The sequence below is a fragment of the Amblyomma mixtum genome, chromosome 9, assembly GCF_055824585.1.
Source record: "Amblyomma mixtum isolate Tamu chromosome 9, ASM5582458v1, whole genome shotgun sequence".
Classification (NCBI taxonomy): domain Eukaryota; kingdom Metazoa; phylum Arthropoda; class Arachnida; order Ixodida; family Ixodidae; genus Amblyomma; species Amblyomma mixtum.
In genome coordinates this window covers 113,681,322-113,695,505 of record NC_143020.1, presented here as the reverse complement: position 1 = coordinate 113,695,505, position 14,184 = coordinate 113,681,322, and the positions used below count along the sequence as shown (strand labels likewise).

At 45.8% G+C, this 14,184-nt stretch overlaps 1 protein-coding gene across 1 annotated transcript in view; it reads left to right on the top strand.

Annotated features, from left to right (window-relative positions):
* Nucleotides 1-14,184, top strand: part of LOC149330805 (ubiquitin-like modifier-activating enzyme 1) — a 67,671-nt gene that overhangs the window by 2,734 nt on the left and 50,753 nt on the right. Inside the window, exons 2-7 of the mRNA XM_089561478.1 lie at nt 2,156-2,227; nt 3,323-3,491; nt 5,255-5,389; nt 6,698-6,804; nt 10,000-10,090; nt 12,390-12,522. Of these exons, the coding sequence (XP_089417604.1) occupies nt 2,163-2,227; nt 3,323-3,491; nt 5,255-5,389; nt 6,698-6,804; nt 10,000-10,090; nt 12,390-12,522 (700 nt within the window). The 5' untranslated portion in view covers nt 2,156-2,162. The remainder of the gene's footprint in view (nt 1-2,155; nt 2,228-3,322; nt 3,492-5,254; nt 5,390-6,697; nt 6,805-9,999; nt 10,091-12,389; nt 12,523-14,184) is intronic.

The window sequence follows — 14,184 nt, the reverse complement described above, 5'->3', positions numbered from 1 at the left end:
CTCTTTTGTGTGGGAGGGGGAGACAGCATTTTCCGAGTTCGCATGGCGTGGTTTGAACTGTTGCTGCAGGGGGTATTAGATGGCAATAGAAGGTCAAAGCCTGTGTCTTGCCTTAAAAATCAAGCCAGTTTATCAGAACAGACGGTATTGTACAGAACGAATCATCTGATCGAATGCGCTTCGATCCTCTTAACGTGTAGGGTTAACTCTGGCCATTCGTACGATTTACTATGACCGTCATCGCAAACGCTGACATTTTCGTTATAGGCTTATAGCCTCTTGCTAACGTTCACTTAGGTAAAAAGAAAGAATAAAACGGGTAGCATCTGGCCAACACTGATAGCACAGATGAACAGGGAGTAGCCATTGTTCGGAGCTCTTCTCGTTTCGGAGCGGGGCGAGTTGGGTAAAGCTGCAGAAATAGTACAGTGGCATACGCCTCGTATGCGCGAGATGCGGGGCTCAAACTTCGGTACCAATGATGACGCGTTATGTCGCTGATAACGCCCATTACAACCACAAGATGGCGCTGGCTGTGCAGTGGGGCTTGAACTTTTTATACTCGAATGTGACAGTATCTATCCAGATGTCGATGCGGGCACAATCACTCTTCCTGAGGCCCTAAGACTTAGAGATAACAATGGTCATGTGAATGAGTTGGCAGCGGAAGATATCAAAAAGCGATTGGAAGATTGGTGGCTCCAAAGCAGAGATGTGGCATAAGGTTAGTAGTGTAGGATTAAAAATTGTGTTTAAAGAAGAAGGTGAATTCAGAGGTCGATTTATTACACCGTTAAAAAAGTATAATGAAAAACCAAAAAGCCGGCGGCAACTGCCACCACCCCATTACAAAGGGCATGATCTTATCATGTAACCATCGATCCACCGAAGACGCAGAATCATGCGTTGTGATAATAGTTTGATACTTTACTGTCGATTGTCGCGAATTCAGAATACTTGGCGTCACTGTGAGAAAGCTGTATTAAGAAAAAGGTGGCTCGAATGTGCGTCTCCCAGCCAAGCGCCCAACAATATATCACATCTAATTTTTTTTACAAATATTGTGGGGAAAATTGAAAGACATGTGTTGGGTAAAAAAAAACTACTGTTTCTGCGCTTACCAGTTAGGTAGCTGCCTTCGGTTTGGTATTTCACGCAACTCGGATAAGCTGCTAAAATTGAGTAAATGGTAATTGATGCTAATTAGCGGCACATTGATTACTCATACCTTAGCGGCAATAACAAAAATTTCGGTATCGGCTTTCGAGGACAGGTATATAGGTAACGCAGTGAGGAGGTCATGATTAAAGTGGGACCAGTGGGTGGTACCACTGGTACACAGATTGGGGACCACCTATCTCGCATAGAATGTTCGGAGTGACATAAAACGATTCAGCGCGTTACGGAGCATGAGATTACTAGTCGAATCAAAGCCTAGCATATCATAGGGATTCGCACCGACGAACTTTGGTTCCCCAAACCATAACTTCATGAAACTTTTAACGCCCATTACGGAGAAACTAATTGATGTAGGACATTAGAAGTGCTGTCAAACGATTTGTCTTCTTGCGTTGTATACGTTGGCATCAAAAAAAGTAGATATCCGGATATAACGAAAAATTTGTACCGGATATAGCGAAGATGGCTAATGACGCAATATTCCTTCGAATTTGCTAACGATCGATACTCATACGCTTCCTCAGCATTTTGCTCTTTTTTATTTGATTTTATAATTTGGGAATTGCAGCGTTAAAGTAGATAACTGGGTTTTGGTTTGGTTTATTGGGTTATTGGGGTTTAACGTCCCGAAGCGACTCAGGCTATGAGGGACGCCGTAGTGGAGGGCTCCGGAAATTTCGACAACCAGGGGTTTTTTAACGTGTACTGACATCGCACAGTACACGGGCCTCTAGAATTTCGCCTCCATCGAAATTCGGCCGCCGCGGCCGTGATCGAGCCCGCGCCTTTCGGGCCAGCAGCCGATCGCCGTAACCACTGAGCCACCGTGGCGGGGATAACTGGCTTTTCCCTCTCCTGAGAAGGAGTATAGCGGTACAGGAGGAGGCCATCCTTTGTCTTTCGTGTCAACTTACATTTTGTTTGTTCTCACAAGTGATGCGCTGGGCTTCCATGTTCCGTCTTCGTCTTCGCAGAGGGGCGAGATGGCCCGTGATGGCACCCCGCAGGACCCACCCAGCATCGACGAAGCCCTCTACTCGAGGCAACTGTGAGTCAGCCACCACAGTCCTCCATAAAGTCAGCAATACAATTACAATAAGCAAAAAGTGTCAGGCAAGAATACACGATCTCTCTAATGCTGTTCACCGCCTGTTTACAGGAGGTGTTTCAAGGTCTTAAATGGGAACAGTTGGGGATAAGAGGAAGAAATGGGCTTGTGCAGGGCACGTAATGCAAAGGCAAGATAACCGCTGGTCCTTAAGGGTAAATCCTGTTTCACATGCAAGCGGAAATGCTAGCGAATCCTGTCGCCGCGGCGGAAAAACCTGTTTTGAGTCGTCGCTGCGATGATCGGCGAGGTTTCAACAAGTTGGAAATTTTCGCTGCGACGCGCCGCTCAAGGGCGGATGAGATTGAGAAGTTTGCGGGGATAAGATGGCCACAGCTGACACAGGACAGGGTTAATTGTAGAGACATGGGAGAAACATTTGCCCTGCAGTTGGCGTAGTCAGGCTGATGACGACGAGCAGAGCAGACATTTGGGCTAGTTGGTGTGAATTCATGGTAGAAAAAACAGCGCAAACTAAGGCAGAGCACACAGAACAAGAGTGTCTTCCCTCTTGTTCTGTGTGCTCTGTCTTAGTTTGCGCTGTTTTTTCCACCATGATGATGATGATGATGATGACGATATACACCAGTAATTATTGTCAGTTTAAACCGTTACATAACCATGAAATTTAACGTGATTGGCATGCTTGTTGTCCCTTACTACGCAGTGAAGCTAATTAGTCGCCTTTTGCACACAGCGGAGTTACGTTAATTCAACATCGATCGGTTGAGACGACTTTCGTTTTGTTTGGGTGTGTCGGAAAGCGCCAACTGCAAGGGTTAATTGGGGAGACATGGGAGAGGCCTTTGCCCTGCAGGGGGCGTAGTCAGGCTGATAATGATGATGATGACGATAGTCACCATATTCAGCGGACTTGAACACTGCTAACCGGCACCCCTTACTGGTAACAGACGATACAAGAGACTGTTGTTAGGTCATTGTTTACTAGTCCCCTCGTTCTTTCACACACTGCGTTGTACGTATACCGGGGTTTCGTGGATCGGTGGAGCAAACTAGACTCGCTTCTCAACGCAGCTACGTGCTCGGTCATGAGGCGATGCACAGGATGGCTCGCTCCGACGTGCTCATCTCGGGCATGCGGGGACTCGGCGTGGAGGTCGCCAAGAACATCATTCTCAGCGGGGTCAAGTCGGTCACGATCCACGACGAAGGCGACTGCACGATGTCTGACCTATCTTCTCAGGTCGGAATGTTTCTGCCACATAGTTAAATGTTGTGTTTTGGACGCGTGCACTGGAGATTGCGCTGTCGTAAATATGACCCCTTTTCTTTAGTCCCGTCTATTTAGGGAAAATGTTGTAGGTAGAGATTCCACTTATTTATTCTTTACTTTACAAGTACTCCAAGCCTTGTTACCAGGCCTAAGGCAGGAGTGGACCTTTAACACAGTAAGAAAGGAAAATCAAACACGATATCAGACACCGAAGAATAAAGTGCAAAACAAACAACACTGAAAACTCTTTCAAACGGAATGATTCAGCAAGGTGAGGTCGGATATGAAGTCATCGTTTATGGGTTTAGGATGTAATTACTCATTAGCTCTTGGCTTCGCTCAGGAGGATGCTGATAAGTGATTACTCTTGAATTGATATTTATTCCGCATTTGAAGTTACTTCTAAATACACTGGACTTACACCATTTACGCTTCGAGTTGTTATCAATTCAGCCTGACCCGCCGCGGTGGCTCAGCGGTTATGGCGCTCGGCTACTGGCCCGAAAGACGCGGGTTCGATCCCGGCCGTGGCGGCTGAATTTCGATGGAGGCGAAATTCTAGAGGCCCGTGTACTGGGCGATATCAGTGGACGTTAAAGAACCCCAGGTGGTCGAAGTTTCCGAAGCCCTTCACTACGGCGTCCCTCATAGCCTGAGTCGCTTTGGGACGTTAAGCCCCAATAAATAAATGAAATGAAACAATTCAGCCTGGCCCTGACACCTAATAGCTGTCCCCGTTAGCTCAGTTGGTACGGACATTGCCCTGGGTAGGCGGGAGCCCTGGTCTAAAATCAAGAACCAGGACGTATTAATACGGAAACATTTTTTGGCTCATGAGTTGGTTTTATGGGGGTTAACGTCCCAAGGCGACTGAGGCTATGAGGGACGCCGTAGTGAAGGGCTCCGGAAATTTCAACCACCTGGGGTTCTTTAACGTGCACTGACATCGGGCTCATGAGTGGCGTCGACAGGATGTGTCCGCAGGTTGCGTCAACAACCATTAACCATCACTAAGTAGTGACTGATTAACCAATCACTAATTAATAAACACTAATAAGTGAGTAGTTCAAAACAAATATAAAAAACACAAATAGAATTAAAAATTAAGACAAACACATCAAAACCAAATAACACAAAAATAAAAGCGAAAAATAAAACCAAAAAGAAAATGATAATGAAAATTATAAAAATAAAGCCCAAAAAAAGAAGAAAGAGTGGACGGAGAGAGGGGACGGCTTTCGAATTTCCGCTCTTAAGCAGACAAGCGCAAACAGTAATTTAGATTTTCTTCAAATGCGAAGCTTATGACGAAGTTGCATGTTGCTCCTCTTTAGCTGTACACCTGCATTCATGTGGACGCTAATGAGCAATTACTCTTTAAATGGCCCTTTTTTTTCTCGTTGTTTTAGCGGTGCTGAACAATCCATAGACAGCGTGAAACATACCCGCCGTAAGCTATCTCGGAGGCCACTCATGCGCGTGGTTTTATTGTTCCAACTCTAAGAATGTTCGTCTTTACGAATCGGATTACAATGGCAGTTACGGAAGTAAGGAAGCCATTGAGCCCTTCCTTCGTATCTATCTTGACTACGATGTCTGGTGCTGCAAATGACATTGAACCATTTGGATGCCGGGCCACTGTCGCAGGTCAAGTAACTCGGACGTAGGATACCACGGGCGGCGCTTGTTAGAAAGGCCACAGTCACACTGTTTTATCTTTTTCCGCTTTCCAGTTCTACCTGAACGAAGGTTCCCTCGGCAAGAACAGAGCCGAGGCCTGCGTGGCTTCCCTGGCGGAGCTGAACAGCTACGTGTCGGTGTCTGCCCACACGCAGTCCCTTACCAACGACTTCCTGCAACGGTTCAGCGTAAGACCGCCTTTTCTGTTCTGTCAGTTCAACAGTGAGAATCTAAGGCTAGAGGTGACGGGGAGAGGGTGGAGGGTAGAAAGGCTGCGGATTTCGGTTAAGAGTACTTACTCTTAACTGCCTATATTTGCTACACGCAGATTATATGGGCCTGTCGGATGCCGACATTGCTTAGGAGATAATAGTAGGCATAATTATCAGTTTCCTTGGCAATAAGCAAGCAAGAGGTTTGATTTTTTAAGTTTATCTTCCTTGGAAATAGGCATGCCCAAAAGGGACTGCACTGTTCACTGTTATGCTTTGGATGCATCTTTATTGCTGTTCTTTGAATGTATTCACTTATTTCGTAAATAGTAACTGATACCACCGACGAATATTCATTGTTTTCGATGCTGCACGACATCACCGCATGTATACCATTCATGTCTTGCTTGTGTTTGCTATAAGCTATGCTAGCACTAATATGATATCGACTGTGTTTGGGTCAAGGGTACAAGCTTACTGATAGAGCTCGGAAAGAGTTGAAGCCCTTCGAAGACATGTGGCGAAATGCCGTATGCATTCGGCTAAGGGCCAGACTTTTTTTCTTGCGTCTTTACTGGTGCGCGGCCCTTACGCGAAAGCAGCATTTTGCAGCTGAGTTTTCGAACTATATTCCGGAAAAACTGCTTTATTGTATCACGCAGTCTGACGCTATATCTGGCGCCTAACTGTAGATACCTTTACGTTTCTTCATCGCAAATTAATGCCACCGCTGCTCAGGCCTGGCTCTACGCCATCCTCGTAATGAAGGTGTCTGTTCCACCCATTGCATTCGAAATTCTTTTAACTTAAAAACTTCTGCCGATCTCCGGAGGCACCGCCCGCCACAAAATCAAAATCCAGGAGTAGACGAGCTGCCGTGATGCTCGTGTTAGGTGTCCAGTCGGCGTCAATTCGTGCTCGGCCGTTGTCATTTTCTCCGAGTGGAGGCGTCTGGATTCTACTTTGATAGTATACAGCTGCCCAGCAGTGCATTCTGGACGATGGTAACAATGATAACACGTAGTTATCGCCATCGGGCAGCCACCTGGGAGCGTACTCAAAAAGAAAATTTATACACAGGAGAAACGCAGTTGCTTCTTGCAGAATTTATTTCTTTCAGAAGTATTCGCTCTTAAGTACGGGACAGGGGCCCATACATGAGCGCGGTCTTTAGTACAGTGAATACGGCATATCCCTCTGGAGCTCTTTAAACAAGTTTGCTTGAACCTCCATCGTCTAACGTGAGAACTGAACCATGTATTCTACTCTTCTGTCTATCGTCAGGTGGTGGTACTGACTGACACTCCCCTGGACAAGCAGCTGTCCATCTCGGCCTTCACCCATGCCCACAACATTGCTCTCATCGTGGCCGACACGCGCGGCCTCTGTGGGTGAGTCTCCATTGGCTTTGCTGTCGGTACACGGATTTCTAGTGAGACCCGCATGAGTGGCCTAAGATGTGGAACGATGCCACTTGCGTATATCCTTTGTCAACAGAGTACGGCCCATGAGGCTCGCTTTCACGCCTTGAAAAATGGCACTTGGCGTCCCTACAGCTCTAGCACTCAAAAGGGGTGAGGACCGGAGTCCTGCCCGCTCTCCACGCATGTGTAGTTGCAAGAGAGTCGAAAGTGGTCGTCTACACAGAACGAGAGCGAATCCCGTGGGTCGAACCGATTTTGCAAAATGTGTACGTGCAGGTGCAAGCAATATGAAAGGGATCAGGCGAGCATGTGGCTGTCGCTGACAGCAGGCGAGGATGGGCGGTACCAGGCGCATGCGCGTGAGGAGCAGCCGGCCGTGCTTATTGCGCATGCGCCTTTGCCGCCGATTCTCGTCTGCTCTCGACGACGGCGTTTCGTGAGGCGTGGCGGCCACGCGCTCACGTCTTCCCTTTCATATTGCTTCTACTTGTACAGTTGTGAGCGATATGAGAGAGAACAAAGCTTGGGCGTTCATCTTTTAATCACTCCATAATTGTTTGGGGCAAGAAGAGTTTTTAATATATATTTCCAGATTCATGTACACATTAGCATATATATATTGTAGGATAAAACCATGATCACCGTTCATGTCTCCAACAACGAGCTGCTTTCTCAGAACTGTGGACTGCATTTTACTAACCTGTGCCAAAGGAAGCTTGCGTTGTTTTTGAGAACTGAAACCGAATGAATAGCCCACCTGTGGTAGCGCCGAGCCTTGATTAGTTTTGCTACGTCTTGCACTTTCAGTATTTACTCTCTTTTTCTTCATTTCATGATAACAATAGTCTATACGCTGCAAAACAAAATTGTCATTGTTATTCAAGTTCGTGGTCCTTCGTTTCTACTTGTATGCTACTGTACATAATCCATGTTATATTGCGCTAAAACAACGACCGATAAGAGAACACACGCACAGGACGAGCGCATACGAGGTCTGTTAGAAAAGTATCCGACCTTTGGCCGGAGAAAAAAAACTGGCATAACTGAAGCGTTAGAAACCTAATAACCTTCAAAGTAGTCTCCTTGGGACTCCATTTACATCTCCCAGCGGTGCTGCCATTGTTGGAAGTATTGCGAAAAGGCCCTTTTCGGAATGGAATTTAGCTCTGCTGTCGTTGCAGCCATGATGTCCTTTCTTTTCTGAAATCGCGCTCCTTTCAATGGCCTCTTGATTTTAGGAAACAGCCAGAAGTCGTAGGGGGACATATCAGGAGAGTAAGGAGCCTGTTGAACTACAGGAGTCTGGTTTTTCGCCAGAAAAGTCTGAATTAAATGCGAGGAATGTGCAGGAGCAATGCCGCGAGGGATGCGCCAATTTCTTGTTGACCTCAATTCCGGTCTCTTGCGCCGCACAGCACCACGTAGGCGATGGAGGACATCCCTGTAGTACTGTTTAGTCATTCTTTGACCCTGTGGGGTGCGTACTCGTGGTGTGCCACACAGAGGGAGTCAAAAAAGCAGTCAGCATCACTTTGACATTGCTGCGCACTTGGCGGGCCTTCTTTGGTCTTGGTGACGTGGAATGCGTACTCTGTGACGACTGGGATTTGGTTTCCGGGTCGTACCCGTACACCCAAGACTCGTCACTAGTGATTACGGCGTCGGTGAAGTCAGGGTAACTGTTTGTGGAATCCAGCATCTCCTGTGAGACTTCAACATGAAGCTGCTTTTTCTCCACCGTCAGCAGCTTCGGCACGAATTTCGCCGCAACTCTCTCCATGGCCAAATCTTCGATGATAATGAAATGTGCAGAAAAGTTTCTGATGTCCACCTCTTCCGCAATTTCTCGGATAGTCACACAACAGTCCCGCATCACCACAGCGTTCACTTCGGCAATTACCTGGTCATTTCGGCATGTTGATGGCCGACCGGAGCGTGGCTCTCTCTCCACAGATGTGCGGCCGTCTTTAAACCAGTTGCACCACTGCTTAATCTGTGTGCTGCTCATAGCATCATCACCGAAAGCCGTGTGAACATTTCGAATGGTTTCGACTTGGCTATCGTCAAGTTTCTGGCAAAATTTGAGGTAGTAGCGCTGCTCCTCTCGCTCCGCCATTTTCCTTGCAACAAAAAACCGACGAGAGCACTGCGCACTGCCTCACTCAAACGCTGCTTCCCAGCGACTGACGCTATCGGCAGGCGGGAGAAAATCCACGCATGTCCACGAAGGTTCAAGGTCCGCTGGTGCAAGCGCGCTTGTATCATATCCAACAGGTGTTCGCAAAAAAAAAAATAAAGTCGGATACTTTTCTAACAGACCTCGTATATTGGGGCTATATATTGCGCTCACCCTGTGCTTGTGTTCTTCTCTTATGTTTAGTTTAGTTTTTTGGGGGTTTAACGTCCCAAAGCAACTCAGGCTATGAGGGACGCCGTAGTGAAGGGCTCCGGAAATTTCGACCACCTGGGTTTCTTTACCGTGCACTGACATCGCACAGTACACGGGCCTCTAGAATTCCGCCTCCATCGAAATTCGGCCACTACGGACGGGATCGAACCCGCGTCTTTCGGGTCAGCAGCCGAGCGCCGTAGCCTTCTCTTATGTGTCGTTATTTTAGCGCAATATTGACGCCAGCGATCATGAAGACGGAAGCGCCTCTCAAGAAGAAGAGGAAGTGTGTGTGTGAAAGTGAAAGTGATCAGGAAGCGCACGTCTGTTGACCCGCTGTGGACCCTCAGCCGCTGATTACCAACGTGACAATATAACATCGCTTATGTATACTATCACCAACTAGCCCAACAACAGCTCTTGTTACGCTTCTCTCTCAGCCTCGTCCAATCAGCTTGATATCACCCCTGACGTCACAGCAGTTAGGTTGTGGATACGGGCTTTGGTGGCGCTATTTAATTTATTTTCAGTGTTGTATAGCTAGTGAAAACTCCGATTTCAGTGAAACAAGCGTCTCTGTCATTGCGAACTAGGTATATAGCAATGCAGGCCACCTTAAAGCGGTCCTTAATGCACACTAAACGCATATGCGACAAATCAGTGATACATCCTTATAGAGAGGCATGTTTGCCACGTCAGTGTCGCCGCACCATTCACATTTTACGACCGAGGAAAGTGACGGCCGCGTCCCCTGTTGTTCCACTGCACTGCAGGCAAATCTTCTGCGACTTCGGCGGGAGGTTCCGTGTGTACGACCCCAACGGGGAGCCGCCCATCACCGTCATGCTCGCCTCCATCAGCAAGGTGCGTGTGAAGCACTCCCTCTCTCTGACACTTTCTTCGTTGCGAAAGGAGGTCATTCAACAGCTGTCTTGCCTGTCTTTCCTCTTTTCTGGTAAAACTCTGTTTTGCCATGATACCGCCAAGGGAATTTTCTCCGGGGTTTATTTATTTATTTATTTATTTATTTACCCTCAGGGCCGTTAGGCGTTACAGAGGGGAGTGGGGATAACACGCAAGCAGAAAAAACAAAACAGCAGCTAGAAAAATTGAATATAGTTACAGCACACAATGGTATAAAATCAATAACAGAATTAACAAAAGGCAGCATTTCACAAAACAGAAACGAAGTCAGCAGCTAATAAATTAACAAAGTTATGGACACATACTTATATAAAATTAATAACAGTGTTACGAAATGCAGCAGTATCAGTAATTACAGCAATATTGTGGGGAAGGTGATTCCAGCTGACACAAGTTCTGGGTATGAATGAATCATGAAAACATCTTCTGCGACACGGAGGGATCCAAACATTGTGGCGGTGATCAATGCGTGCTGATATATAAGGTGGTCTCTTTAATAACTCCTCTTTAAGATGAGGATTATGATAAATTTTGTGAAAAGTACATAATGAAGCTATTGACCTGCGATGGGAAAGAAGCTGTAGGGAAAAGTGAGCTTTCATGGCAGTTACACTACTAGTACGATGATAGTTGGAAAGAATGAAGCGACAACCGCGGTTTTGAATTGATTCTAAGTCAGAAATGAGAGATTCGACCCCAGGGTTCCACACCGATGAAGCATATTCCAGTTTAGAGCTGACCAGTGTTTTGTAAAGTAATAGTTTTTAGTGGCTTCTTTGCAGAAAATCACACTGGAAAAACATGCATTCACATAGCGTCCAATGAGAATGTTGCCAGGCTGGAAGCTCACAAGAACGTGGTTTAAGAGATACTTACGATTGGTCCAAGCAATTTTTGCTTTTAGTAAAAATTTATTAATGCGATAGCATTCGAAGCCTCATCACGGAAAAGGCCGGATTTGAGATGTTATAAAATTCGTTGATTCTATTACTATTGCAATCCCCATACGTAATTTAATAAAGTGGCCTCATAGCTGTTTTGTCTGTGCCACTCTGTGGCCATGTTTATGTGTAACCATCAGCAAAGTATGCTTTCGTTTCTGAGCAAATTGTAATTTTCCCGCCACTAGACTCAAACTGATGAAGGGTGGTGACTTGGGATAGTTGGATCATCGCAGAAGAGGCGGAAATATGCAGCACAAAAAACGCACGGACGACAGAAGAAACACAAACACTAGCGCTGACACTACCAAATGAAAACTGTTTTGTAGGCACTTGCAGTAAATACCGTCGAAGGAAGGAAAACAAAAACAGCACAGGATAGAGCAGGAAGTATTGCTATATTCATTGCAGGCCACAATAAATACTTACTGCTATCTTTATTTCTCTACATTTTATTCTTAATTTTCTTGTATTATACTTGTGCTGTCCAAACTGCAGCTACTTTGTCCGTCTCACTATGCTTCCACTCATCGGTTTTAGAGCGAGAGCTCCACTCCTCGGGGTGCAACTTCAGATTTCGATGTTGATGAGACAATGACCTTCAGTGCCTCACAAGGTCAAACCGAACTTAACTGCGTGGTTGTATGGTCCAAGCTATGGTCGTGTGAACAGGTCACCATATGACTATGAGCATTGGGCACCTGACCTTGACCTTTGTCCTTGACATTTGATTTGAGACAGGGGATACGATGCTTAACAGAGCTGTCGCAAGTATAAACAGGTTCAAGCCACGTTGAACCCCAGCCATTTTTTTCTTTTTCTGGTGCTGACTTCTTTCTTCTAACAACCCTTACGAATTTTTTTAGACAGTCTACAGACTGTCCATAGACATCTGTCTATAAAGTTTATAGACTCTCTATAGACAAATCCTTGATAACAGCATATTGGCAATATAAATTCTATGGACTGTCTATAGACAAGCTATATATTTATGGCCATACACTTTTAGTAGACTTTTGTCTGTAGATAGTCTATAGACTATGAATAGGCAAAAGAAATATCTAAAGGAAGGCAGTAAAGTCAATAAGAAGTCTATAGACTGTCTATAGACCATTTTTATAAGGGAAATCTCCCTTCGTCTGTTTCACGTATGACATGTCTTGCCCAACTCAGCCTCACAATACTATGCAAAATCCGTTGCTCATGCCGTCGTCGTTGCTATTTCATTACACAGTCTCCGTTGCTAATTGCTCCTCTGCGCTCATGTCTTTCTATCCCCTCCCTGTCTTCCTCGACAGGACAAGGAGGCCGTGGTCACCTGTCTCGAAGAGGTTCGGCACGGATTCGAGGACGGTGACTTCGTCGCGTTCTCCGAAGTGAGCGGCATGCCCGAGATCAACGAGTGTCTGCCAATGAAGATCAAGGAGCTCGGTAAGGAAGCAGCGCATCATGACAGACACAATGATGCAGGTCGACATCTCTAATCACGAAAAGCGAACAAGTCGGCGCGAAGAGTGTGTTTGCGTCCAGCTGCCCAGGGCGGGAAGATAGGTGTAACAGGATAGGGATCTTACGAAGATTATATCTATGATAAGAGAAGCTAGAACTTTTTACAGTCGCCGTCCTACCGAACTCTAACGCTTATGATGCGCTATTTATGCTATTTATGCTGTCTCCGCATTTTGAGCGTTCTTAGCTAGTACTACTCATATGCTGGGCGCACTGGTCTTGTTCGCCAAACTGCTTGTGATTACTTTTTTGCACATTGTATCACACTGTATCAAAATTTTTAACATTTAATAATTTTAAGATACTGTATGGAAATATTTCTATGCCGCAATATTCTTCTGATATGTTGCAAGGTCTATCTTTTAAAACGTTTCTATCGCTCGCATCGAGCATTTAAGACTGCCATTGAAAACCAGTGAAGAACGCTTTTGACGACACCAAGAACGTTAATAAAAAAAAAAAAATGCCGTCGGGTGAACTTCGGATATATTGATTCTTATAGTGAAATCTTACATTATATGAAAACATTGCATTCATAAACGGTTTACCGCTCAAAAAATGCTTTTGTCCAAAATTGCTGGGTACGATTACGTTTGAAACCGCCAGAAAAATACATTGATTGTTCCAGTTAGGTGTGACGGCAGCTGTACAAGCGGTTTCGGCGTTAAGAGGAATATGGCAGCGGCATCAAACTGCCCAAACGCACGACCTTATGCCATTTAAGACGGATGCCTTGCCTCTTTTTATGCGTTACAATGCGACCGCTTTAAACGGGCATGCAGCCAAGGTTTTCTTTGATACCGCGGGCGGCGCGGGTGGGTGGCGCATGCCCAAACAGAGCACTATAATAAGCGCTAAACTGGGAAATAAACTTAATTTTAGGGAGATGGAGAGTGCTGTCTGCATGTTTTCCACTAACTTGCTACCGCATGTTAGCGACGGATAGACGATTTCAAATGTCCATTTCACACAAAGGCGTCCGGCTGCAGCGCTTGTAATTCACGTAATCTGTGTGTAGGTAGGCGCACGCGCAATGACTCGACCAGAAAATATGTCCCTGTGTGTTGAAGACAGCCTGCAACATAAACCGGCTTGTGCATCCTGAACGCAATACCATATGCGACGTTCCAGCGGAAACAAGGAGCTCGTTCCCGTTCCAAAACTACAAATTATCTATTTCGTTAAAAAGTGCAAGATGCCGGGCTAGTTGGTAATCCATGATGAAATAACAGCGCAAGGAACGGGACGAAAACACGAAGGAAGAAGACACAGACACGGGCGCTGACTAACAACTGAAATTTTATTTCGAAGCAGGACACATATATAAAGTACAAAGAGGGGGGTGTGTCCAAGGCGATCCTGCACAATCACCGAAACAGTGTAGTCAAGTCCAAGGGTAAAAACGATAAAAAGGTGAAAAAGCCGAAAGAAAGACAAAAAGCGATAAAACCACGGTGTAAGAGGCCGGGACGGAAGTAAAAGCGATGAAAACGATGAAAACGGATATGCACATAGCCAAAAGGCAAAAAAACAGCGTTAAACTAACGGTGAAAAACGGGACTAAAATCGCGGCGCAAGGTGATT